The sequence below is a fragment of the Oncorhynchus nerka genome, linkage group LG15 (genome assembly GCF_034236695.1).
Source record: "Oncorhynchus nerka isolate Pitt River linkage group LG15, Oner_Uvic_2.0, whole genome shotgun sequence".
Lineage (NCBI taxonomy): Eukaryota > Metazoa > Chordata > Actinopteri > Salmoniformes > Salmonidae > Oncorhynchus > Oncorhynchus nerka.
Window position 1 is genome coordinate 8,979,685 of NC_088410.1, and position 27,556 is coordinate 9,007,240.

General features: G+C 48.5%; 1 protein-coding gene across 1 annotated transcript; it reads right to left on the bottom strand.

The window, feature by feature from the left end:
• Positions 1 to 9: 9 nt before the first annotated feature.
• Positions 10 to 27,134, bottom strand: LOC115127505 (axin-1-like). Its single transcript, XM_065000920.1, is given in 15 exon segments — positions 10 to 248; positions 1,261 to 1,422; positions 3,333 to 3,584; positions 4,020 to 4,199; positions 6,217 to 6,427; positions 11,340 to 11,715; positions 11,913 to 12,050; positions 16,261 to 16,357; positions 16,556 to 16,699; positions 19,736 to 19,870; positions 19,998 to 20,182; positions 24,305 to 24,419; positions 24,828 to 25,257; positions 25,260 to 25,418; positions 26,942 to 27,134. Coding segments are annotated over 14 exon segments (2,634 nt in total). The 5' UTR covers positions 25,342 to 25,418; positions 26,942 to 27,134; the 3' UTR covers positions 10 to 121.
• Positions 27,135 to 27,556: the final 422 nt, after the last annotated feature.

Sequence of the window (27,556 nt, forward strand, 5' to 3'; positions counted from 1 at the left end):
CCGCTCCTCCTCTTCCAAAAACACTCTCTCCACCTCCTCTTCATCCGATTCGGTTCAGTCTTTTCTCTGCGTCATTGTTCCTTCTTCCACCTCCTACTTCCTCCCGGCTCCATTTCCTGTTTCAGTCCACCTTCTCTACCTTACCGATTATCTTCTCCTCGTAGATGGGCAGGACGGCGTCATCCTCTTTGACTTCTTCAAACACCACGCCACAGTCAAACTCATCACTCACCTTCTTAAAGTAGAACCTAGAAGACACACACACACAGTCAAACTCATCACTCACCTTCTTAAAGTAGAACCTAGAAGACACACACACAGTGAATCAACACACACACCCACACAGTGAATCAACACACACACACACACACACACACACACACAGTGAATCAACACACACACCCACACAGTGAATCAACACACACACACACACAGTGAATCAACACACCCACACAGTGAATCAACACACCCACACACACAGTGAATCAACACACCCACACAGTGAATCAACACACACACACACACACACACACACACACACACAGTGAATCAACACACCCACACAGTGAATCAACACACACACACACAGTGAATCAACACACACACCCACACACACACAGTGAATCAACACACCCACACAGTGAATCAACACACACACACAGTGAATCAACACACACACACACAGTGAATCAACACACACGCACACACAGTGAATCAACACACACGCACACACAGTGAATCAACACACACACACACAGTGAATCAACACACACACACACAGTGAATCAACACACACACCCACACAGTGAATCAACACACACACCCACACACACACAGTGAATCAACACACCCACACAGTGAATCAACACACACACACAGTGAATCAACACACACACACACAGTGAATCAACACACACGCACACACAGTGAATCAACACACACGCACACACAGTGAATCAACACACACACACAGTGAATCAACACACACACACACACACAGTGAATCAACACACCCACACACACAGTGAATCAACACACCCACACACACAGTGAATCAACACACACACACACACAGTGAATCAACACACACACACACACAGTGAATCAACACACACACACACACACACACACACACAGTGAATCAACACACCCACACAGTGAATCAACACACACACACACAGTGAATCAACACACAAGTAGTGCCCTACGTAGGGGAACCGGGTGAATACCAGCTTAATCTCCACGGCGACGACCTCTCACCTGTAGAAGCCCTTCTTGGTGAGTAGCTCCTTGAACTGTCCCAGGGTCACCACGCGACCTTTGGCCGTGGTGCGGTAGGGGATTGGCTCGCCACAGAAGTAGTACGCCACAGTTACGTTCTCACACTGTGACCCCTGCTTCTTACTGCTTAGAGACTTCTGTCTGGAGGAGAGGAGACAGACAGCACTGCTTAAAGACTTCTGTCTGGAGGAGAGGAGACAGACAGCACTGCTTAAAGACTTCTGTCTGGAGGAGAGGAGACAGACAGCACTGCTTAAAGACTTCTGTCTGGAGGAGAGGAGACAGACAGCACTGCTTAAAGACTTCTGTCTGGAGGAGAGGAGACAGACAGCACTGCTTAAAGACTTCTGTCTGGAGGAGACGAGACAGACAGCACTGCTTAAAGACTTCTGTCTGGAGGAGAGGAGACAGACAGCACTGCTTAAAGACTTCTGTCTGGAGGAGACATGAGACAGACAGCACTGCTTAAAGACTTCTGTCTGGAGGAGAGACAGAACTGCTTAAAGACTTCTGTCTGGAGGAGAGGAGAGACAGCACTGCTTAAAGACTTCTGTCTGAAGGAGAGGAGACAGACAGCACTGCTTAAAGACTTCTGTCTGGAGGAGAGGAGACAGACAGCACTGCTTAAAGACTTCTGTCTGGAGGAGAGGAGACAGACAGCACTGCTTAAAGACTTCTGTCTGGAGGAGAGGAGACAGACAGCACTGCTTGAAGACTTCTGTCTGGAGGAGAGGAGACAGACAGCACTGCTTAAAGACTTCTGTCTGGAGGAGAGGAGACAGACAGCACTGCTTAAAGACTTCTGTCTGGAGGAGAGGAGACAGACAGCACTGCTTAAAGACTTCTGTCTGGAGGAGAGGAGACAGACAGCACTGCTTAAAGACTTCTGTCTGGAGGAGACATGAGACAGACAGCACTGCTTAAAGACTTCTGTCTGGAGGAGAGACAGAACTGCTTAAAGACTTCTGTCTGGAGGAGAGGAGACAGACAGCACTGCTTAAAGACTTCTGTCTGAAGGAGAGGAGACAGACAGCACTGCTTAAAGACTTCTGTCTGGAGGAGAGGAGACAGACAGCACTGCTTAAAGACTTCTGTCTGGAGGAGAGGAGACAGACAGCACTGCTTAAAGACTTCTGTCTGGAGGAGAGGAGACAGACAGCACTGCTTGAAGACTTCTGTCTGGAGGAGAGGAGACAGACAGCACTGCTTAAAGACTTCTGTCTGGAGGAGAGGAGACAGACAGCACTGCTTAAAGACTTCTGTCTGGAGGAGAGGAGACAGACAGCACTGCTTAAAGACTTCTGTCTGGAGGAGAGGAGACAGACAGCACTGCTTGAAGACTTCTGTCTGGAGGAGAGGAGACAGACAGCACTGCTTAAAGACTTCTGTCTGGAGGAGAGGAGACAGACAGCACTGCTTAAAGACTTCTGTCTGGAGGAGACATGAGACAGACAGCACTGCTTAAAGACTTCTGTCTGGAGGAGAGGAGACAGACAGCACTTCTTAAAGACTTCTGTCTGGAGGAGAGGAGACAGACAGCACTGCTTAAAGACTTCTGTCTGGAGGAGAGGAGACAGACAGCACTGCTTAAAGACTTCTGTCTGGAGGACAGGAGACAGACAGCACTGCTTAGAGACATCTGTCTGGAGGAGAGGAGACAGACAGCACTGCTTAAAGACCTCTGTCTGGAGGACAGGAGACAGACAGCACTGCTTAAAGACTTCTGTCTGGAGGAGAGGAGAGATGGAGACATGAGACAGACAGCACTGCTTAGAGACTTCAGTCTGGAGGAGAGGAGACAGACAGCACTGCTTAAAGACTTCTGTCTGGAGGAGAGGAGACAGACAGCACTGCTTAAAGACTTCTGTCTGGAGGAGAGGAGACAGACAGCACTGCTTAGAGACTTCTGTCTGGAGGAGAGGAGAGGAGACAGACAGCACTGCTTAAAGACTTCTGTCTGGAGGAGAGACGGAGACATGGCCTCCTGCTAGATCCCCTGATCCTAATCAACACTAACCCCTCGTTCCAACCTCAACCCCTCCTCCTCTTACCTCTGTTTAGCCTGCAGCAGGGCGGTTCTCCTCCTCTCCTCCTCCAGTCTCCTCCGGGCCTCCTCTAGCTGAGTGAGGGGGTTGGGTGCAGGATTGGGAGGCATGGTGGGGTCCTGGATGAAGGGGTGGGAGGGCTGCACGTTGTTCCGCAACTGGGCGCTCACCCAGGGGTGCACTGCCCCAGGACGCTCTACAGAGCTGGGTCTCAACAGCTCCACACTCCCCTGGGTCTTCCTGGAGCCTGTGGTACTCCTGGAGGGGAGAGAGAGAGAGAGAAGGAAACCGAGGGGGGGAGAGAGAAAGAGAAGGCGAGAGAAAGAGAGGGGAGAAAAGAGGGGGATGGGAGAGAGAAAGAGGGGGGAGAAAGAGGGAGAGTGAAGGGGAGCGAGAGAGAAAGAGAAGGTTAGTTAATATTGGAGTAAGTGAGGGACAGAGAGCGCATCCTACTGTATGTATGTATGTATGTATGTATGTATGTATGTATGTGTATATATGTGTGTATGTGTGTATGTATGTGTGTGTGTGTGTGTATGTGTGTGTATGTATATATGCTATATATAGTATGTATATGTATATAGCTGCCTCAGGATGTGTGTGTGTGTGTGTGTGTGTGTGTGTGTGTGTGTGTGTGTGTGTGTGTGTGTGTGTGTGTGTGTGTGTGTGTGTGTGTGTGTGTGTGTGTGTTACCCGTGTGTGTTCTTTTTGTGTCGTAGTGCCTCCCCCTCCATCATCCACTGCAGTATCTTGTGATTTCTCTCCAGGTCCTCCAGCGGTACCTGGGCCTCCTGGACACGCCCCTCATCACCTTTACCTGTCGGCTCCGCCCCCTTCTTAGAGCCACGCTTCGATAGGGTGCTGCCCTTACTGCTGGGGTGCAGGGAACACACACACACACAGGTCAGAATGGTGATGGTCCACATGATTAAGACTAGCTTGTGGACAGGGTTCTGCATGATTAAGACTAGCTTGTGGACAGGGTTCTGCATGATTAAGACTAGCTAGTGGACAGCGTTCTACATTAGTAAGACTAGCTAGTGGACAGTGTTCTACATCAGTAAGACTAGCTAGTGGACAGCGTTCTACATTAGTAAGACTAGCTAGTGGACAGCGTTCTACATTAGTAAGACTAGCTAGTGGACAGTGTTCTACATTAGTAAGACTAGCTAGTGGACAGTGTTCTACATTAGTAAGACTAGCTAGTGGACAGAGTTCTACATTAGTAAGACTAGCTAGTGGACAGCCTTCTACATTAGTAAGACTAGTTAGTGGACAGAGTTCTACATTAGTAAGACTAGCTAGTGGACAGTGTTCTACATTAGTAAGACTAGCTAGTGGACAGCGTTCTACATTAGTAAGACTAGCTAGTGGACAGTGTTCTACATTAGTAAGACTAGCTAGTGGACAGCGTTCTACATTAGTAAGACTAGCTAGTTGACAGTGTTCTACATGATTAAGACTAGCTAGTGGACAGTGTTCTACATTAGTAAGACTAGCTAGTGGACAGCGTTCTACATTAGTAAGACTAGCTAGTAGACAGCGTTCTACATTAGTAAGACTAGCTAGTGGACAGTGTTCTACATTAGTAAGACTAGCTAGTGGACAGCGTTCTACATTAGTAAGACTAGCTAGTGGACAGGGTTCTACATTAGTAAGACTAGCTAGTGGACAGCGTTCTACATTAGTAAGACTAGCTAGTGGACAGTGTTCTACATTATTAAGACTAGCTAGTAGACAGCGTTCTACATTAGTAAGACTAGCTAGTGGACAGAGTTCTACATTAGTAAGACTAGCTAGTGGACAGTGTTCTACATTAGTAAGACTAGCTAGTGGACAGCGTTCTACATTAGTAAGACTAGCTAGTGGACAGTGTTCTACATTAGTAAGACTAGCTAGTGGACAGCGTTCTACATTAGTAAGACTAGCTAGTTGACAGTGTTCTACATGATTAAGACTAGCTAGTGGACAGTGTTCTACATTAGTAAGACTAGCTAGTGGACAGCGTTCTACATTAGTAAGACTAGCTAGTAGACAGCGTTCTACATTAGTAAGACTAGCTAGTGGACAGTGTTCTACATTAGTAAGACTAGCTAGTGGACAGCGTTCTACATTAGTAAGACTAGCTAGTGGACAGGGTTCTACATTAGTAAGACTAGCTAGTGGACAGCGTTCTACATTAGTAAGACTAGCTAGTGGACAGTGTTCTACATTATTAAGACTAGCTAGTAGACAGCGTTCTACATTAGTAAGACTAGCTAGTGGACAGAGTTCTACATTAGTAAGACTAGCTAGTGGACAGTGTTCTACATTAGTAAGACTAGCTAGTGGACAGCGTTCTACATTAGTAAGACTAGCTAGTGGACAGTGTTCTACATTAGTAAGACTAGCTAGTGGACAGCGTTCTACATTAGTAAGACTAGCTAGTTGACAGTGTTCTACATTAATAAGACTAGCTAGTGGACAGCGTTCTACATTAGTAAGACTAGCTAGTGGACAGCGTTCTACATTAGTAAGACTAGCTAGTTGACAGTGTTCTACATTAGTAAGACTAGCTAGTTGACAGTGTTCTACATTAATAAGACTAGCTAGTGGACAGCGTTCTACATTAGTAAGACTAGTTAGTGGACATTGTTCTACATTAGTAAGACTAGCTAGTTGACAGTGTTCTACATTAATAAGACTAGCTAGTTGACAGTGTTCTACATCAGTAAGACTAGCTAGTGGACAGTATTTTACAATAGTAAGACTAGCTAGTGGACAGCATTCTACATTAGTGTGGCTGCACTGTTCTAGTCATGAAAATCGTGACTTGAGTCCGAGTCTAGTTCGAGTCCTAGCCTCAAGTACGACAACACTGATAACACATAAACACCCCCCAGGTACTAACCTATAGCCCATTGCGTCCATGGTCCCAGCCCCATCTGCGTAGTTGCGTCCCTTCCCGGTAGAGTAGTGGTGGGCCTCCCCGTTCCACAGGCCGTTCCCCTGGGTCCTGGAGCCTCCTCCTCCTCCACCCAGCACCACCTCATCCATCTGGGGCTCTTTGGGCTTGGTGCCCCCTGGGGGGTAGTGGTAGCCATGCTTGTGGTGGTACACACCTGAGGGAACAGAGACATATAGGTTAAATAACTAGAACTCTACCTCTTAACCCAACAAAGATGCTGGTAGCCATGCTTGTAGCCATGCTGGTAGCCATGCTTGTAGCCATGCTGGTAGCCATGCTGGTAGCCATGCTGGTAGCCATGCTTGTAGCCATGCTTGTAGCCATGCTTGTAGCCATGCTGGTAGCCAAGTCATCCTACCAACCTTCTCCATGTGGAGTGCCAGGTTATCCTACCAACCTTCTCCACGTGGAGTGCCAAGTTATCCTACCATTTCTACTGATCTGTTTAATTTATTTTAACCTTTTTTAACCTTTATTTAACTAGGCAAATTCTTATTTTCAATTCTTATTTTCAATGACGGCCTAGGAACAGTGGGTTAACTGCCTGTTCAGGGGCAGAACGACAGATTTGTACCTTGTCAGCTCGGGGATTTGAACTTGCAACCTTCCGGTTACTAGTCCAACGCTCTAACCACTAGGCTACCCTGCCGCCCCTACACTCTAACCACTAGGCTACCCTGCCGCCCCTACACTCTAACCACTAGGCTACCCTGCCGCCCCTACACTCTAACCACTAGGCTACCCTGCCGCCCCTACACTCTAACCACTAGGCTACCCTTCCGCCTCTACACTCTAACCACTAGGCTACCTGCCGCCTCTACACTCTAACCACTAGGCTACCTGCCGCCCCTACACTCTAACCACTAGGCTACCTGCCGCCTCTACACTCTAACCACTAGGCTACCTGCCGCCTCTACACTCTAACCACTAGGCTACCCTGCCGCCTCTACACTCTAACCACTAGGCTACCCTGCCGCCCCTACACTCTAACCACTAGGCTACCTGCCGCCCCTACACTCTAACCACTAGGCTACCCTGCCGCCTCTACACTCTAACCACTAGGCTACCTGCCGCCTCTACACACTAGGCTACCTGCCGCCTCTACACTCTAACCACTAGGCTACCTGCCGCCTCGACACTCTAACCACTAGGCTACCTGCCGCCTCTACACTCTAACCACTAGGCTACCTGCCGCCTCTACACTCTAACCACTAGGCTACCTGCCGCCTCTACACTCTAACCACTAGGCTACCTGCCGCCCTCAATGTAAACAAATTATATCTAAATGAAAAGAATACAAATCTAAAAACTAACTTCTATTGCCATGACCATTATGTAAAAGCAGCAGACATAAACCAGCTAATAAAAAACATGGCGCCCTGCAGGTGGAAAATGTCCTGATAAAAAACATGGCACCCTGCAGGTGGAAAATGTCCTGATAAAAAACATGGCGCCCTGCAGGTGGAAAATGTCCTGATAAAAAACATGGCACCCTGCAGGTGGAAAATGTCCTGATAAAAAACATGGCACCCTGCAGGTGGAAAATGTCCTGATAAAAAACATGGCGCCCTGCAGCTGCAGGTGGAAAATGTCCTGATAAAAAACATGGCGCCCTGCAGGTGGAAAATGTCCTGATAAAAAACATGGCACCCTGCAGGTGGAAAATGTCCTGATAAAAAACATGGCGCCCTGCAGGTGGAAAATGTCCTGATAAAAAACATGGCGCCCTGCAGGTGGAAAATGTCCTGATAAAAAACATGGCGCCTTGCAGGTGGAAAATGTCCTGATAAAAAACATGGCGCCCTGCAGGTGGAAAATGTCCTGATAAAAACATGGCGCCCTGCAGGTGGAAAATGTCCTGATAAAAAACATGGCGCCCTGCAGGTGGAAAATGTCCTGATAAAAAACATGGCACCCTGCAGGTGGAAAATGTCCTGATAAAAAACATGGCGCCCTGCAGGTGGAAAATGTCCTGATAAAAAACATGGCGCCCTGCAGGTGGAAAATGTCCTGATAAAAAACATGGCACCCTGCAGGTGGAAAATGTCCTGATAAAAAACATGGCGCCCTGCAGGTGGAAAATGTCCTGATAGAAAAACATGGCACCCTACAGGTGGAAAATGTCCTGATAGAAAAACATGGCACCCTGCAGGTGGAAAATGTCCTGATAGAAAAACATGGCACCCTGCAGGTGGAAAATGTCCTGATAGAAAAACATGGCACCCTGCAGGTGGAAAATGTCCTGATCATGGGATGTCTGTAAGGAACTGGAAACACTGTATCAACTATTAACTTCGTCCAGCCCGATCATGCCAACAACCTTACCACACTGTATAAAATATTCTGCCACCTCAGAGTTTCCCACGCCAGCGAGATAAGAAGTAATCAGGTAGGTGTATTTTATGACATTTCCACCGGATCAGAGCATTACATGTCCCCCCTCCACATGCTGAGTGGTTATCGAAAAGGGAGAGAGCTGGTAAATTTTTTCAAATAGGCTACATTGAGGGACTACAGTCATTCTCAATGAAGTGAAGAACAAACGACTCTGAGAAGCTCCACAGTGATGCTGCTTTAAGCCAATCAGAAATACGGTCAGATATCCAAATGGGCACATTTATATGCCTGCAGGCCAGGTAGCCTATAGGACTACTACTATTCAGGCCAGGTAGCCTATAGGACTACTACTATTCAGGCCAGGTAGCCTATAGGACTACTACTATGTGTAGTCAGGCCAGGTAGCCTATAGGACTACTACTATGTGTAATCAGGCCAGGTAGCCTATAGGACTACTACTATTCAGGCCAGGTAGCCTATAGGACTACTACTATGTGTAATCAGGCCAGGTAGCCTATAGGACTACTACTATGTGTAATCAGGCCAGGTAGCCTATAGGACTACTACTATGTGTAATCAGGCCAGGTAGCCTATAGGACTACTACTATGTGTAATCAGGCCAGGTAGCCTATAGGACTACTACTATTCAGGCCAGGTAGCCTATAGGACTACTACTATGTGTAGTCAGGCCAGGTAGCCTATAGGACTACTACTATGTGTAGTCAGGCCAGGTAGCCTATAGGACTACTACTATGTGTAGTCAGGCCAGGTAGCCTATAGGACTACTACTATGTGTAATCAGGCCAGGTAGCCTATAGGACTACTACTATTCAGGCCAGGTAGCCTATAGGACTACTACTATGTGTAATCAGGCCAGGTAGCCTATAGGACTACTACTATGTGTAATCAGGCCAGGTAGCCTATAGGACTACTACTATGTGTAATCAGGCCAGGTAGCCTATAGGACTACTACTATGTGTAGTCAGGCCAGGTAGCCTATAGGACTACTACTATGTGTAGTCAGGCCAGGTAGCCTATAGGACTACTACTATGTGTAGTCAGGCCAGGTAGCCTATAGGACTACTACTATGTGTAATCAGGCCAGGTAGCCTATAGGACTACTACTATTCAGGCCAGGTAGCCTATAGGACTACTACTATGTGTAATCAGGCCAGGTAGCCTATAGGACTACTACTATGTGTAATCAGGCCAGGTAGCCTATAGGACTACTACTATGTGTATTCAGGCCAGGTAGCCTATAGGACTACTACTATTCAGGCCAGGTAGCCTATAGGACTACTACTATTCAGGCCAGGTAGCCTATAGGACTACTACTATTCAGGCCAGGTAGCCTATAGGACTACTACTATTCAGGCCAGGTAGCCTATAGGACTACTACTATTCAGGCCAGGTAGCCTATAGGACTACTACTATGTGTAATCAGGCCAGGTAGCCTATAGGACTACTACTATGTGTAATCAGGCCAGGTAGCCTATAGGACTACTACTATGTGTAATCAGGCCAGGTAGCCTATAGGACTACTACTATGTGTAATCAGGCCAGGTAGCCTGTAGGACTACTACTATGTGTAGTCAGGCCAGGTAGCCTATAGGACTACTACTATGTGTAGTCAGGCCAGGTAGCCTATAGGACTACTACTATGTGTAGTCAGGCCAGGTAGCCTATAGGACTACTACTATGTGTAATCAGGCCAGGTAGCCTATAGGACTACTACTATTCAGGCCAGGTAGCCTATAGGACTACTACTATGTGTAATCAGGCCAGGTAGCCTATAGGACTACTACTATGTGTAATCAGGCCAGGTAGCCTATAGGACTACTACTATGTGTAATCAGGCCAGGTAGCCTATAGGACTACTACTATGTGTAGTCAGGCCAGGTAGCCTATAGGACTACTACTATGTGTAGTCAGGCCAGGTAGCCTATAGGACTACTACTATGTGTAGTCAGGCCAGGTAGCCTATAGGACTACTACTATGTGTAATCAGGCCAGGTAGCCTATAGGACTACTACTATTCAGGCCAGGTAGCCTATAGGACTACTACTATGTGTAATCAGGCCAGGTAGCCTATAGGACTATTACTATGTGTAATCAGGCCAGGTAGCCTATAGGACTACTACTATGTGTATTCAGGCCAGGTAGCCTATAGGACTACTACTATTCAGGCCAGGTAGCCTATAGGACTACTACTATTCAGGCCAGGTAGCCTATAGGACTACTACTATTCAGGCCAGGTAGCCTATAGGACTACTACTATGTGTAAATCAGGCTCTGAGGGGAGGCCAGTCCTCTTCTGTCCACTAAGACAGGTGTGAATCAGACAGGTGTCTTGTGTGCCAGACATTTTATTTTTATATATATATTTGTCACTGCTCGACAAAAAAAAAAAATCTTGGTCGACCATCGCGCACCAACGACCATCGCGCACCAACGACCAAGGTTGCCAGGTGCACAGTGTTTCCTCCGACACATTGGTGTGGCTGGCTTCCGGGTTGGATGCGCGCTGTGTTAAGAAGCAGTGCGGCTTGGTTGGGTTGTGTATCGGAGGACGCATGACTTTCAACCTTCGTCTCTCCCGAGCGATGAGACAAGATAGTAGCTACTAAACAATTGGATACCACGAAATTGGGGAGAAAAAGGGGTAAAAAAATAAATTAAAAAATGTAAAAAGAGACTAACCTGGATAAATAAAGACAACATCAACATACCTGCTCCCATCCCCGTTGGGTCCCCTCCCTTGGCTCCTGGCTTGTGACCTTTCACCCCTGGAGGCCACTGGGTTCTCCCAGAGTGAGGTGGAGGGTACACCCCTCCGTCGGGGGAGCGGGACTTGGGCGAGTGTCTCCCGGTGCCTGGTGACTGACACCCCGGCGTCTCCATCACTCTCTGCACGTGTTCGTCCAAGATGGCCTCCGGGTTCTCCTCGTGCGCGTCCTGTAGCGCCAAAACACCGTTGTACGAGGTCTCTGAATAACGGGACCCGTAGTGGGGGAAGAGGGACGAGGTGGAGGGGGGGAGGGGCTTGTTGCCGTAGGGGGGGAGGGAGTTTACCATGGAGACGTCGGCGTCGTCACCCTCCTCCTCCTATCACAGAGCAGGAAAGGAAAGAAGGGGCGGGTTAGAGGAGAAGCAGGTTAGTGTGTGTGGGATGATTACCATCCAAACCCCGCACACACACACATCTAAACCACGCACACGTCACCGATACGTCACACACACACACACATCCAAACCACGCACACGTCACCGATACGTCACACACACACCCTCCCAGTACGTACCAGTCTGACCCTCTTCAGTCTCTCCTCCAGTCTCTCCTGTGCTTCTCTCTCTCTCAGAACTGCCTCCAGTCGACTGATGAGGTCAACAGCAAACCTCTCCGGCTCAACGTGGACATCCTTTGGTACACGGTACGTACGCTAGACACAGAACATCTATCAGATCAACATCATTCACAGAGTCTACTGTTAGGACCACAGAACATCTATCAGGACCACAGAACATCTATCAGGACCACAGAACATCTATCAGGACCACAGAACATCTATCAGGACCACAGAACATCTATCAGATCAACATCATTCACAGAGTCTACTGTTAGGACCACAGAACATCTATCAGGACCACAGAACATCTATCAGGACCACAGAACATCTATCAGGACCACAGAACATCTACCAGATCAACATCATTCACAGGGTCTATCGTTAGGACCACAGAACATCTATCAGGACCACAGAACATCTATCAGGACCACAGAACATCTATCAGGACCACAGAACATCTATCAGGACCACAGAACATCTATCAGGACCACAGAACATCTATCAGATCAACATCATTCACAGAGTCTACTGTTAGGACCACAAAACATCTATCAGGACCACAGAACATCTATCAGGACCACAGAACATCTATCAGGACCACAGAACATCTATCAGGACCACAGAACATCTACCAGATCAACATCATTCACAGGGTCTATCGTTAGGACCACAGAACATCTATCAGGACCACAGAACATCTATCAGGACCACAGAACATCTATCAGGACCACAGAACATCTACCAGATCAACATCATTCACAGGGTCTATCGTTAGGACCACAGAACATCTATCAGGACCACAGAACATCTATCAGGACCACAGAACATCTATCAGGACCACAGAACATCTATCAGGACCACAGAACATCTACCAGATCAACATCATTCACAGGGTCTATCGTTAGGACCACAGAACATCTATCAGGACCACAGAACATCTATCAGGACCACAGAACATCTATCAGGACCACAGAACATCTATCAGATCAACATCATTCACAGGATCTACTGTTAGGACCACAGCCGGCACCAGACAGAGACCACATTCATTCTACTGGAACAGTGAAACTATTTAGTATGTCAAATATTTAGTATTTTGATAGTGTATACTACTTACAGGTATATGAGGTAGGGTATAAAGCAGTGTGTAGTGTGTATATTACTTACAGGTATGTGAGGTAGGGTATGAGGTAGGGTATGAGGTAGTGTGTATACTACTTACAGGTATATGAGGTAGGGTATAAAGCAGTGTGTAGTGTGTATATTACTTACAGGTATGTGAGGTAGGGTATGAGATAGTGTGTATACTACTTACAGGTATATGAGGTAGGGTATGAGGTAGGGTATAAAGCAGTGTGTAGTCTGTATACTACTTACAGGTATGTGAGGTAGGGTATGAGGTAGTGTGTATTCTACTTACAGGTATATGAGGTAGGGTATGAGGTAGTGTGTATACTACTTACAGGTATATGAGGTAGGGTATGAGGTAGTGTGTATACTACTTACAGGTATATGAGGTAGGGTATGAGGTAGTGTGTATTCTACTTACAGGTATATGAGGTAGGGTATAAAGTAGTGTGTATACTACTTACAGGTATGTGAGGTACTACTTACAGGTATGTGAGGTAGGGTATGAGGTAGGGTATAAAGTAGTGTGTATTCTACTTACAGGTATATGAGGTAGGGTATGAGGTAGTGTGTATTCTACTTACAGGTAATTGAGGTAGGGTATGAGGTAGTGTGTATTCTACTTACAGGTATATGAGGTAGGGTATAAAGTAGTGTGTATTCTACTTACAGGTATATGAGGTAGGGTATAAAGTAGTGTGTATACTACTTACAGGTATGTGAGGTACTACTTACAGGTATGTGAGGTAGGGTATGAGGTAGGGTATAAAGTAGTGTGTATTCTACTTACAGGTATATGAGGTAGGGTATAAAGTAGTGTGTATTCTACTTACAGGTATATGAGGTAGGGTCTGAGGTAGTGTGTATTCTACTTACAGGTATATGAGGTAGGGTATAAAGTAGTGTGTATTCTACTTACAGGTATATGAGGTAGGGTATAAAGTAGTGTGTATTCTACTTACAGGTATATGAGGTAGGGTCTGAGGTAGTGTGTATTCTACTTACAGGTATATGAGGTAGGGTATAAAGTAGTGTGTATACTACTTACAGGTATGTGAGGTACTACTTACAGGTATGTGAGGTAGGGCATGAGGTAGGGTATAAAGTAGTGTGAGTGTGTATACTACTTACAGGTATATGAGGTAGTGTGTATACTACTTACAGGTATACGAGGTAGGGTATGAGGTAGTGTGTATACTACTTACAGGTATATGAGGTAGGGTATGAGGTAGGGTATGAGGTAGTGTGTATACTACTTACAGGTATATGAGGTAGGGTATGAGGTAGTGTGTAGTGTGTATGCTACTTAACAGGTATATGAGGTAGGGTATGAGGTAGTGTGTATACTACTTACAGGTATATGAGGTAGGGTGTGAGGTAGTGTGTAGTGTGTATACTACTTACAGGTATATGAGGTAGGGTATGAGGTAGGGTATGAGGTAATGTGTAGTGTGTGTACTACTTACAGGTATATGAGGTAGGGTATGAGGTAGTGTGTATACTACTTACAGGTATGTGAGGTAGGGTATGAGGTAGTGTGTAGTGTGTATGCTACTTACAGGTATGTGAGGTACTACTTACAGGTATGTGAGGTAGGGTATGAGGTAGGGTATAAAGTAGTGTGTATTCTACTTACAGGTATATGAGGTAGGGTATAAAGTAGTGTGTATTCTACTTACAGGTATATGAGGTAGGGTCTGAGGTAGTGTGTATTCTACTTACAGGTATATGAGGTAGGGTATGAGGTAGTGTATATACTACTTACAGGTATATGAGGTAGGGTATGAGGTAGGGTGTGAGGTAGTGTGTATACTACTTACAGGTATATGAGGTAGGGTATGAGGTAGTGTGTATACTACTTACAGGTATATGAGGTAGGGTATGAGGTAGGGTGTGAGGTAGTGTGTATACTACTTACAGGTATATGAGGTAGGGTGTGAGGTAGTGTGTAGTGTGTATACTACTTACAGGTATATGAGGTAGGGTATGAGGTAGTGTGTATTCTACTTACAGGTATGTGAGGTAGGGTATGATGTAGTGTGTATACTACTTACAGGTATATGAGGTAGGGTATGAGGTAGTGTGTATACTACTTACAGGTATATGAGGTAGGGTATGAGGTAGTGTGTAGTGTGTATACTACTTACTGGTATGTGAGGTAGGGTATGAGGTAGGGTAGGAGGTAGTGTGTAGTGTGTATACTGCTTACAGGTATATGAGGTAGGGTATGAGGTAGGGTATGAGGTAGTGTGTATACTACTTACAGGTATATGAGGTAGGGTATGAGGTAGGGTATGAGGTAGTGTGTATACTACTTACAGGGTAGGTATGAGGTAGGGTATGAGGTAGTGTGTATACTACTTACAGGTATATGAGGTAGGGTATGAGGTATGAGGTGTGAGGTAGTGTGTATACTACTTACAGGTATATGAGGTAGGGTGTGAGGTAGTGTGTAGTGTGAGGTATATGAGGTAGGGTATGAGGTAGTGGTATGTGAGGTAGGGTATGTGTAGTGTGTATACTACTTACAGGTATATGAGGTAGGGTATGAGGTAGTGTGTATACTACTTACAGGTATATGAGGTAGGGTATGAGTGTGTAGTGTGTATACTACTTACAGGTATACAGGGAGGTAGTGTGAGTGTGTATACTACTTACAGGTATGAGGTAGGGTATAAAGGTAGTGGTGTGTGTATACTACTTACAGGTATATGTAGGGTATGAGGTAGGGTATGAGGTAGTGTGTATACTACTTACAGGTATATGAGGTAGGGTATGTAGGGTGTAGTGTGTATACTACTTACAGGTAGTGTAGGTATATGAGGTAGGGTATGAGGTAGGGTAGGGTGTGAGGTAGTGTGAGTATACTACTTACAGGTATATGAGGTAGGGTAGTGTGTATACTACTTACAGGTGAGGTAGTGATGTAGTGTGTATACTACTTACAGGTATATGAGGTGTGAGGTAGTGTGTATACTACTTACAGGTATATGAGGTAGGTATGAGGTGAGGTAGTGTGTATACTAGTATGTGAGGTATGAGGTAGTGTGTGAGGTAGTGTGTAGTGTGTGTACTACTTACAGGTATATGAGGTAGGGTATGAGGTAGTGTGTAGTGTGTATAGTACTTACAGGTATATGAGGTAGGGTGTGTGTGTAGTGTGTGTACTACTTACAGGTATATGAAGTAGGGGCACACGTCCGTTGGCTTTGGCACTTTCATGCATCTCTCTACGATGCTGTTTACGATACCGGTAGGGTGGAACACCATCCCTGCAACACACACACACACACACACACACACACACACACACACACACACACACACACACACGTTAGTATTCAGAAGAATGTGTTTCAGTGTGTTTGTGCAAAAAGTCCATGACAGTGTATGTGTGAGAGATAGAGGATGTGTGTGTGTGTGTGTGTATTTCCGTGTGTGTGCGTGTGTGCGTGTGTGTGTGTACTCACACACTGCTGTCGGTCAGTGAGAGTGTGTCGCCGTCGGAGACGCTGGACAAGCTCTGCTGTTCACTGTCGTTAGCGCTGGTTGCCGGGGCGCGAGCAGAACCCATGTTCACGTAGTAGGGGTTAACCACCGGCTCTCTGCATGGTCTGAGGTCACACACACACACACACACACACACACACACACAGAGACACACACAAAGAGAGAGACACACACACAGAGACACACACACACACACACACACACAGAGACACACACACACACACACACGGAAAGTATTCAAACCCCTTCACATTTTCCACATTTTGTTACGTTACAGCCTTGTTCTAAAATTGATTAAATAACCAAATTCTCATCAATCTACACATAACACCCCATAATGACAAAAGCGAAAACAGGATTTTATAGAAATATTTGCAAAAAATATAAATACTGTATTGATATAAGTATTCAGACCCTTTGCTATGACATGTTGAAAATGAGCTCAGGTGCATCCTGTTTCCATTGATCATCTTTGACATGTTTCTACATTTTGATTGGAGTCCACCTGTGGTAAATTCAATTGATTGGACAGGATTTGGAAAGGCACACACACCTGTCTATATAAGGTTCCACAGTTGACAGTGAATGTCAGAGCAAGAACCAAGCCATGAGGTCGAAGGAATTGTCAGTAGGTCTCCGAAACAGGATTGTGTCGAGGCACAGATCTGAGGAAGGGTACCAAAACATTTCTGCAGCATTGAACGCCCCCAAGAACATAGTGGCCTCCATCATTCTGCAGCATTGAACGCCCCCAAGAACATAGTGGCCTCCATCATTCTGCAGCATTGAACGCCCCCAAGAACATAGTGGCCTCCATCATTCTTAAATGGAAGAAGTTTGGAACCACCAAGACTCTTCCTAGAACTGGCCAAACTGAGCAATCAGTGGAGAAGGGCCTTGGTCTGAGAGGTAACCAAAAACCCGATGATCACTCTGACAGCGCTCCAGAGGTCCTCTGTGGAGATGGGAGAACCTTACAGAAGGACAACCATCTCTGCAGCACTCCACCAATCAGGCCTTTATGGTAGAGTGGCCAGACGGAAGCCACTCCTCAGTAAAAGGAACATGACAGACCACTTGGAGTTTGCCAAAAGGCACCTAAAGGACTCTCAGACCATGAGAAACAAGGTTCTCTGGTCTGATGAAACCAAGATTGAACTCTTTGGCCTGAATGCAAAGCGTCACTTGTGGAGATAATCTGGCACCATCCTTACGGTGAAGCATGGTGGTGGCAGCATCATGCTGTGGGGATGTTTTTCAGCGGCAGTGACTGGGAGACTAGTCAGGATCGAGGGAAAGATGAAAAGAGCAAAGTACAGAGAGATCCTTGATGAAAACCTGCTCCAGAATGCTCAGGACCTCAGACTGGGATAAAGGTTCACCTTCCAACAGAACAACGACCCTAAGCACACAGCCAAGATGCAGGAGTGCCTTCGGGACAAGTCTCTGAATGTCCTTGAGTGGCCCAGCCAGAGCCCGGACATGAAACTGAACATCGAACATCTCTGGAGAGACCTGAAAATAGCTGTGCAGCAACGCTCCCCTTCCAACCTGAAAGAGCTTGAGAGGATCAGCAGAGAGGAATGGGAGAAACTCTCCAAATACAGGTGTGCCAAGATTGTACCATCATACCCAAGAAGACTTGATGCTGTAATCGCTGCCAAAAGTGCTTCTACAAAGTACTGAGTAACGGGTCTGAATACTAATGTAAATGTCATAGTCTTTTATTTTTAATAAATGTCAAAGAAATAACTGTTTTTGCTTTACATTATGGAGTATTGTGTGTAGATTGTGTGTAATATATATATATATTCCCTCATCAGACAACACTAGAGCTATGATGATACCAGTATCTCAATATTTTTTCCAGGGTAAAAATCAAAACAGGAAGCAGATCAAACTCGTTGTTAATTATTGAAGCTAAATCTTGGAAGATGAACGTGACTCTAGATGACAGCATGATGATGTCCGTTTCCAACATGATGGCTGTTCGCCTTGCCGCGCGATACGGGCATCCTCCAGGCGATACGGGCATCCTCCAGGCGATACGGGCATCCTCCAGGCCTCCCGGCGATACGGGCATCCTCCAGGCGATACGGGCATCCTCCAGGCGATACGGGCATCCTCCAGGCGATACGGGCATCCTCCAGGCGATACGGGCATCCTCCAGGCCTCCAGGCGATACGGGCATCCAGGCCTCCAGGCGATACGGGCATCCTCCAGGCGATACGGGCATCCTCCAGGCGATACGGGCATCCTCCAGGCGATACGGGCATCCTCCAGGCGATACGGGCATCCTCCAGGCGATACGGGCATCCTCCAGGCGATACGGGCGTCCTCCAGGCGATACAGGCATCCTCCAGGCGATACAGGCATCCTCCAGGCCTCCAGGCGATACGGGCATCCTCCAGGCGATACGGGCGTCCTCCAGGCGATATGGGCGTCCTCCAGGCGATACGGGCGTCCTCCAGGCCTCCAGGCGATACGGGCATCCTCCAGGCCTCCAGGCGATACGGGCATCCTCCAGGCGATACGGGCATCCTCCAGGCGATACGGGCATCCTCCAGGCGATACGGGCATCCTCCAGGCGATACGGGCATCCTCCAGGCGATACGGGCATCCTCCAGGCGATACGGGCGTCCTCCCGGCGATACGGGCGTCCTCCCGGCGATACGGGCGTCCTCCCGGCGATACGGGCGTCCTCCCGGCGATACGGGCGTCCTCCCGTCCTCCCGGCGATACGGGCGTCCTCCAGGCGATACGGGCGTCCTCCAGGCGATACGGGCGTCCTCCAGGCGATACGGGCGTCCTCCAGGCCTCCAGGCGATACGGGCATCCTCCAGGCCTCCAGGCGATACGGGCATCCTCCAGGCGATACGGGCATCCTCCAGGCGATACGGGCATCCTCCAGGCGATACGGGCATCCTCCAGGCCTCCCGGCGATACGGGCATCCTCCCGGCGATACGGGCATCCTCCAGGCCTCCAGGCGATACAGGCAAAACACACACACACACACACACACACACACACACACACACACACATGTCCATAAACACACACATCCACACACACCTCCATAAACACACACATCCATACACACACACACACACCTCCATACACACTCTCTCTGGACTCCAACCTGTACTCTCGGCTTTCCCCTGCTCTCCGATTGGTCGACACTCTGTGAGGAGCAGTCTCCATTAGCAACCTCTGGGTCAGCCTGCTGGCCTGCGTATCCCCGCTCTCCTCTTCTTCCTCCTCCTCCTCCCGGCACCTGAAACACAACCACCTTAATTCACCAAGTTACATTCACATGGACCAGGAGTTTAACCTGGTGACATGGTGCTGACAACAACAACACAATACACGCAGACTCTAGACACGCAGAGAGACACACACACCTCCACTCTACGTCCTCTGTGAGGGTGGGCAGGTAGCCGGGCTGCCCAGGACCCGATGAGGAGCTGTGGTCGCTGGGTGGTTTGGGGCTCTCCTCCCCTGTCTGGGTGTACTCCAGGTAGGTGTCTGACTTCAGGAACAGAGGGTAGGTGTTCTCCTCCATAGTGCTCTGGATCTCCGTCTGGGCCTGGGAGAGGGACAACTTCGCTTCAGTACAAAAGTTTCAAAAACTTTATTGTCCATTCGGGCTATAAATCAAAAACAAAAAATGAAAGTGAGACTTAAAAATGAGGGGAAGCTGGGTTCTTCACCAGCAGCAACACTCATCCCAGAGAGGGAAGCTGGGTTCTACACCTGCAGCAACAATACTCATCCCAGAGAGGGAAGCTGGGTTCTACACCTGCAGCAACACTCATCCCAGAGAGGGAAGCTGGGTTCTACACCTGCAGCAACACTCATCCCAGAGAGGGAAGCTGGGTTCTACACCTGCAGCAACACAGAGAGAGGGAAGCTGGGTTCCACACCAGCAGCAACACTCATCCCAGGGGGGAGCTGGGTTCCACACCTGCAGCAACACACTTCCCAAAGAGGGAGGCTGGGTTCCACACCTGCAGCAACATCCCACTTCCCAGCAACACTCATCCCAGAGAGGGAAGCTGGGTTCTCTACCAGCAGCAACACATCCCAGAGAGGGAAGCTGGGTTCTTCACCAGCAGCAACACAGAGAGAGGGAAGCTGGGTTCTCTACTGGGTTTCACCAGCAGCAACAGCAGCAACACAGAGAGGGAAGCTGGGTTTCACCAGCAGCAACACCAGCTGGGCAGCAACACAGAGAGAGGGAAGCTGGGTTCCACACCAGCAGCAACACAGAGAGGGAAGCTGGGTTCCACACCAGCAGCAACACTCATCCCAGAGAGGGAAGCTGGGTTCCACACCTGCAGCAACACACATCCCAGGGGGGAGCTGGGTTCCACACCTGCAGCAACACACTTCCCAAAGAGGGAAGCTGGGTTCCACACCTGCAGCAACACACTTCCCAAAGAGGGAAGCTGGGTTCTCTACCAGCAGCAACACAGAGAGAGGGAAGCTGGGTTCTCTACCAGCAGCAACACAGAGAGAGGGAAGCTGGGTTCTTCACCAGCAGCAACACAGAGAGAGGGAAGCTGGGTTCTCTACCAGCAGCAACACAGAGAGAGAAAGCTGCGTTCTCTACCAGCAGCAACACAGAGAGAGGGAAGCTGGGTTCCACACCAGCAGCAACGCTCATCCCAGAGAGGGAAGCTGGGTTCCACACCTGCAGCAACACACATCCCAGGGGGGAGCTGGGTTCCACACCTGCAGCAACACACTTCCCAAAGAGGGAGGCTGGGTTCCACACCTGCAGCAACACACTTCCCAAAGAGGGAAGCTGGGTTCTCTACCAGCAGCAACCCAGAGAGAGGGAAGCTGGGTTCTCTACCAGCAGCAACCCAGAGAGAGGAAAGCTGGGTTCTTCACCAGCAGCAACACAGAGAGAGGGAAGATGGGTTCTCTACCAGCAGCAACACAGAGAGAGGGAAGCTGGGTTCGCAACCAGCAACAACACAGAGAGAGGGAAGCTGGGTTCTCTACCAGCAGCAACACAGAGAGAGGGAAGCTGGGTTCTTCATCAGCAGCAACACACATCCCAGAGAGGGAAGCTGGGTTCCACACAAGCAGCAACACAGAGAGAGGGAAGCTGGGTTCTCTACCAGCAGCAACACAGAGAGAGGGAAGCTGGGTTCTCTACCAGCAGCAACACAGAGAGGGAAGCTGGGTTCTCTACCAGCAGCAACACAGAGAGGGAAGCTGGGTTCTCTACCAGCAGCAACACAGAGAGGGAAGCTGGGTTCTTCTACCAGCAGCAACACAGCAACACAGAGAGAGGGAAGCTGGGTTCTCTACCAGCAGCAACACAGAGAGGGAAGCTGGGTTCTTCACCAGCAGCAACACAGAGAGGGAAGCTGGGTTCTTCACCAGCAGCAACACAGAGAGGGAAGCTGGGTTCTTCACCAGCAGCAACACAGAGAGGGAAGCTGGGTTCTTCACCAGCAGCAACACAGAGAGGGAAGCTGGGTTCTTCACCAGCAGCAACACAGAGAGGGAAGCTGGGTTCTCTACCAGCAGCAACACAGAGAGGGAAGCTGGGTTCTTCACCAGCAGCAACACAGAGAGAGGGAAGCTGGGTTCTCTACCAGCAGCAACACAGAGAGAGGGAAGCTGGGTTCTCTACCAGCAGCAACACAGAGAGAGGGAAGCTGGGTTTCTACCAGCAGCAACACAGAGAGGGAAGCTGGGTTCTCTACCAGCAGCAACACAGAGAGAGGGAAGCTGGGTTCTCTACCAGCAGCAACACAGAGAGAGGGAAGCTGGGTTCTCTACCAGCAGCAACACAGAGGGAAGCTGGGTTCTCTACCAGCAGCAACACAGAGAGAGGGAAGCTGGGTTCTCTACCAGCAGCAACACAGAGAGAGGGAAGCTGGGTTCTCTACCAGCAGCAACACAGAGAGAGGGAAGCTGGGTTCTTCACCAGCAGCAACACAGAGAGAGGGAAGCTGGGTTCTCTACCAGCAGCAACACAGAGAGAGGGAAGCTGGGTTCTCTACCAGCAGCAACACAGAGAGGGAAGCTGGGTTCTTCACCAGCAGCAACACAGAGAGGGAAGCTGGGTTCTTCACCAGCAGCAACACAGAGAGGGAAGCTGGGTTCGCTACCAGCAGCAACACAGAGAGAGGGAAGCTGGGTTCTCTACCAGCAGCAACACAGAGAGAGGGAAGCTGGGTTCTTCACCAGCAGCAACACAGAGAGGGAAGCTGGGTTCCACACCAGCAGCAACACAGAGAGAGGGAAGCTGGGTTCTCTACCAGCAGCAACACAGAGAGGGAAGCTGGGTTCCACACCAGCAGCAACACAGAGAGGGAAGCTGGGTTCCACACCAGCAGCAACACAGAGAGAGGGAAGCTGCGTTCCACACCAGCAGCAACACAGAGAGAGAGGGAAGCTGGGTTCTCTACCAGCAGCAACACAGAGAGAGGGAAGCTGGGTTCTTCATCAGCAGCAACACAGAGAGAGGGAAGCTGGGTTCTTCACCAGCAGCAACACAGAGAGAGGGAAGCTGGGTTCTTCATCAGCAGCAACACAGAGAGAGGGAAGCTGGGTTCCACACCAGCAGCAACACAGAGAGAGGGAAGCTGGGTTCCACACCAGCAGCAACACAGAGAGAGGGAAGCTGGGTTCCACACCAGCAGCAACACAGAGAGAGGGAAGCTGGGTTCCACACCAGCAGCAACACAGAGAGGGAAGCTGGGTTCTTCACCAGCAGCAACACAGAGAGGGAATCTGGGTTCCACACCAGCAGCAACACAGAGAGAGGGAAGCTGGGTTCCACACCAGCAGCAACACAGAGAGAGGGAAGCTGGGTTCTCTACCAGCAGCAACACACAGTTGTTGGTTATGTACAAGCTACCAACACAACCAGCCCTTGTCCACAACTGTTCATGAAAATATGTTCGCAATAAAATGTCAATGAATGTATTTGTGTCCTGATTCCTGTGTCTCCCGAGAGGAGGATATTAACAACGTGCTCTCAACCATCTGCCTGGTCAGTGAAAGGTTATTAATAAAACAACCGCTTCCTGTGCCAACATCACGTACTGATTGGTTGATGCATTGCTACCTACTCCAACATCACGTAATGATTGGTTGATGCATTGCTACCTACTCCAACATCACGTAATGATTGGTTGATGCATTGCTACCTACTCCAACATCACATACTGATTGGTTGATGCATTGCTACCTGTTGGAACATCACGTAATGATTGGTTGATGAATTGCTACCTGTACCAACATCACATAATGATTGGTTGATGCATTGCTACCTATTCCAACATCACGTAATGATTGGTTGATGCATTGCTACCTACTCCAACATCACATAATGATTGGTTGATGCATTGCTACCTACTCCAACATCACATACTGATTGGTTGATGCATTGCTACCTACTCCAACATCACGTAATGATTGGTTGATGAATTGCTACCTGTACCAACATCACATAATGATTGGTTGATGAATTGCTACCTACTCCAACATCACATAATGATTGGTTGATGCATTGCTACCTGTACCAACATCACATACTGATTGGTTGATGCATTGCTACCTGTTGGAACATCACGTAATGATTGGTTGATGCATTGCTACCTGTACCAACATCACATAATGATTGGTTGATGCATTGCTTCCTGTTCCAACATCACATAATGATTGGTTGATGCATTGCTACCTGTTGGAACATGGCAGGGTCCAGATGCAGTCGAACCACACAGTCTCTGATGAAGCTCTTAGTAGCTGGTTTAATCTGCCTCGACACGATGCCGTTACTATCCTGGATATACTTCCTGGAAAGAGAGAGAATACAGAGATGAGAGAGAGAGAATAGAGATGAGAGAGAGAATAGAGATGAGAGAGAGAATAGAGATGAGAGAGAGAATAGAGATGAGAGAGAGAATAGAGATGAGAGAGAGAATAGAGATGAGAGAGAGAATAGAGATGAGAGAGAAAGAGAGCGAGAGAAGAGAGCGAGAGAATAGAGAGAAAGAGAGATGAGAGAATAGAGAGAAAGAGAGAGAGAGAATAGAGATGAGAGAGAGAGAGAATAGAGATGAGAGAGAATAGAGAGAAAGAGAGAGAGAGAATAGAGAGAAAGAGAGAGAGAGAATAGAGAAGAGAGAGAGAGAGAATAGAGATGAGAGAGAATAGAGAGAAAGAGAGACTAGAGAGATGAGAGAGAGAAAAGTCATCCCTACCTGTAAATGGCCTTGGCCAGCTTGGGCCTCTTCTCCTGGCTGCTCTTCCTGAATCCGGAGCAGGCGAACCAGAAGTCCAGCTGGTCCCCACAGCCCTCCTGTCTCAGGAAGCCCCTGAACAGCTGGATGCCCTCCTGGTCATCCAGGAGAGAGTGGAGCGACTCCGCCCACTTCAGGTAGGGAGGCGTGGGGGAGGCGCTGCCCTCAGGCTCGTACCCTAGGTCCAGGTCCGGCCGCCTGGGGGTGGCCGAGGAAGGGGACTCGCTACTACGGAAGGAGGCGTCTGTTTTGGAGGGGGGGTAACAGGTGGACTGGGTGAGGGGGCGGCCTCCATGGCTGGAGGGGAGGTGGTGGGGGTCACGGTCGTCCCCCTCTTCTCCAGGGACAGGGGGTCGAGGGGCGTGCTCTGTGAAGTGGCTGTGGGGGTCCACCCCATCCCCATCCCTAGACCCCCCAGATGGTCACCCCCTCCCACCCCCCTGTACGCCCCCTGTGGGTCTCGGACCACACTCATGTCTCTGGTCGGGGACCACTGGGTCGGGCACCGGTCACACCCACACCTCTACAACAGCTGGAGATGAGAGGTTCTTCCTGTGGTGGAAGAGGAGAGGGGGAGGAGTTAGAGAGGAATGGTCCTACCTGAGAGGAGAAGGGGAGGAGTTAGAGAGGGGGAGGAGTTAGAGAGGAATGGTCCTACCTGACAGAAGAGAGAGGAGAGGGGGAGGAGTTAGAGAGGAATGGTCCTACCTGACAGAAGAGAGAGAGAGGAGAGAAGAGGGGGATGGTCCTACCTGACAGAAGAGAGAGAGAGGAGAGAAGAGGGGGATGGTCCTACCTGACAGAAGAGAGAGAGAGGAGAGAAGAGGGGGATGGTCCTACCTGATAGAAGAGAGAGAGAGGAGAGAAGAGGGGGGGTGGTCCTGAGAGGGGGTGGAGAGGGTCAGAGCTGAACTACAGAATGAACATACTGATCACAGATTGACCCTGGGAGAGAAGAGGGAAGAGCACAGAGACAAGATGATGGGAGAGGTGAAACTGAAAGAATACTTATTATCTGAGTGAGAGAAAGAGGACAGAAGAGAAGAGGAACAAGGAAGGGATGTCCTGAACAAGGAAGGGATGGTCCTGTCGTGGTAATAACGTGATTCAGGACGATAAGCTGCGATATGTTTACACAATAAAACACGGAACCGCTGGTCTTCCTTCTACAGACACAATGAATGAAGGTTACCTCCCGTCACCGCGAACATGTTTTGAAGCTAATAACTGGCTAACTCATCAAAAAGAGGTTGTACCTGGCACTTGCTAGCAGAGCCATGCTGCTATCAACTTTCACAATGACGGCTAACAACAATGATCAACACCGGACTGGTTAGGAAATACGGTCATTATAAACCACCGGTTAGTTGTTAGTCAGGTAGCACCGTAAATAGCTCATCAAAACAGACGTTATGGTTAAACAAGATAACAGCGGATAACTAACGTTAGCTAATAGCTAGTTAGCTTCGTTACATTAACGTCGCCGGTACGCGTTAGTTAGTTAGCTGCCCGTTTAACAAAAACATAGCTAGATCCTCGGGTACCGTAACTATCCGGTTAGTTCAGTCCTCTCGCTTCCTCCGGTACAGTAACCAGCCGGTTAGTCCAGTCGTCTCGCTTCCTCCGGTACCGTAGCCAGCCGGTTAGTCCAGTCCTCTCGCTTCCTCCGGTACCGTAGCAAGCCTCTCCCTCCCATCGCGTTGAAGTGAGATCCCATTCATCTCGGCCTCTCCGAAAGACGGTGGAAGGGGGGGGTACAAGGCAACAAACTCCACACAAGACGGGCCTGCTGCCTTCCCTGTCCTCCACTCAGCCCCTTGAGGTGGCCCGCAACACACTACTTTAACACAGTAAACATGAGCCAGATTACTAAACTAACCCGGACGGGATACGAACATCCCGACGCCGTTTGATCGATCAAAGCGCAACCAGCCCCTTCGATCACGGATCAAAACACACAAGAAGAAAGCGAAGGCACGTTTCACCCCCCGCCGCTTGGCTAAAGGGCTAACAAGCTACCTAAAAAAATCAAACCAAAACATCCCGTATTTAGCGGCTTAAAGTATACAACCTACCGTATCTGCAAGCCCGCACCCCGTTTTCCACCGCATCGGGGATAGTGGCGAAAACAGTAGTGTGTGAAACGCGGCATAAGGACAACTTGGAAGTATTAAAACGTGAAAGACAACAAGCCTTTCCGTCTTGCCCTCTCAACTCCCCGTGGCCATGGAGGTCTCCAAATACACTCCAAGCAGAGAGAGAGAGAATGACGGTCGGTGTGCGCTAAGTATCGAGTGTGTGTTTAACAGCGCCTCGTCCGTTCGGAAAGACACACTACACCGGGAGAGAGGAGACACAACACCGGGAGAGAGGAGCACATTGGAATGTCCCGTGGAGCGAATGTTCAGAACATTGCCAATAAACAATTGCCAATTTTAATAAGAAACCAAATATGATGTAGGTATTGAATTGACTCAATTAATAAACACAGGATGGATAATGGTACAGAATATTGGTTAAATTGTTGGGTTTATTCAGGAAAGATTAAAGAAGACAACAAAAATGTATCTCAATCCTGAAAAAAATCATTTCTGTCCTCGTGCAGGAAAGGGCTATAAGGTACTTTAGAGAAATGATCGATTTGACGACACAATGAATACACTGATGACACCCGTTACATTACACACGAG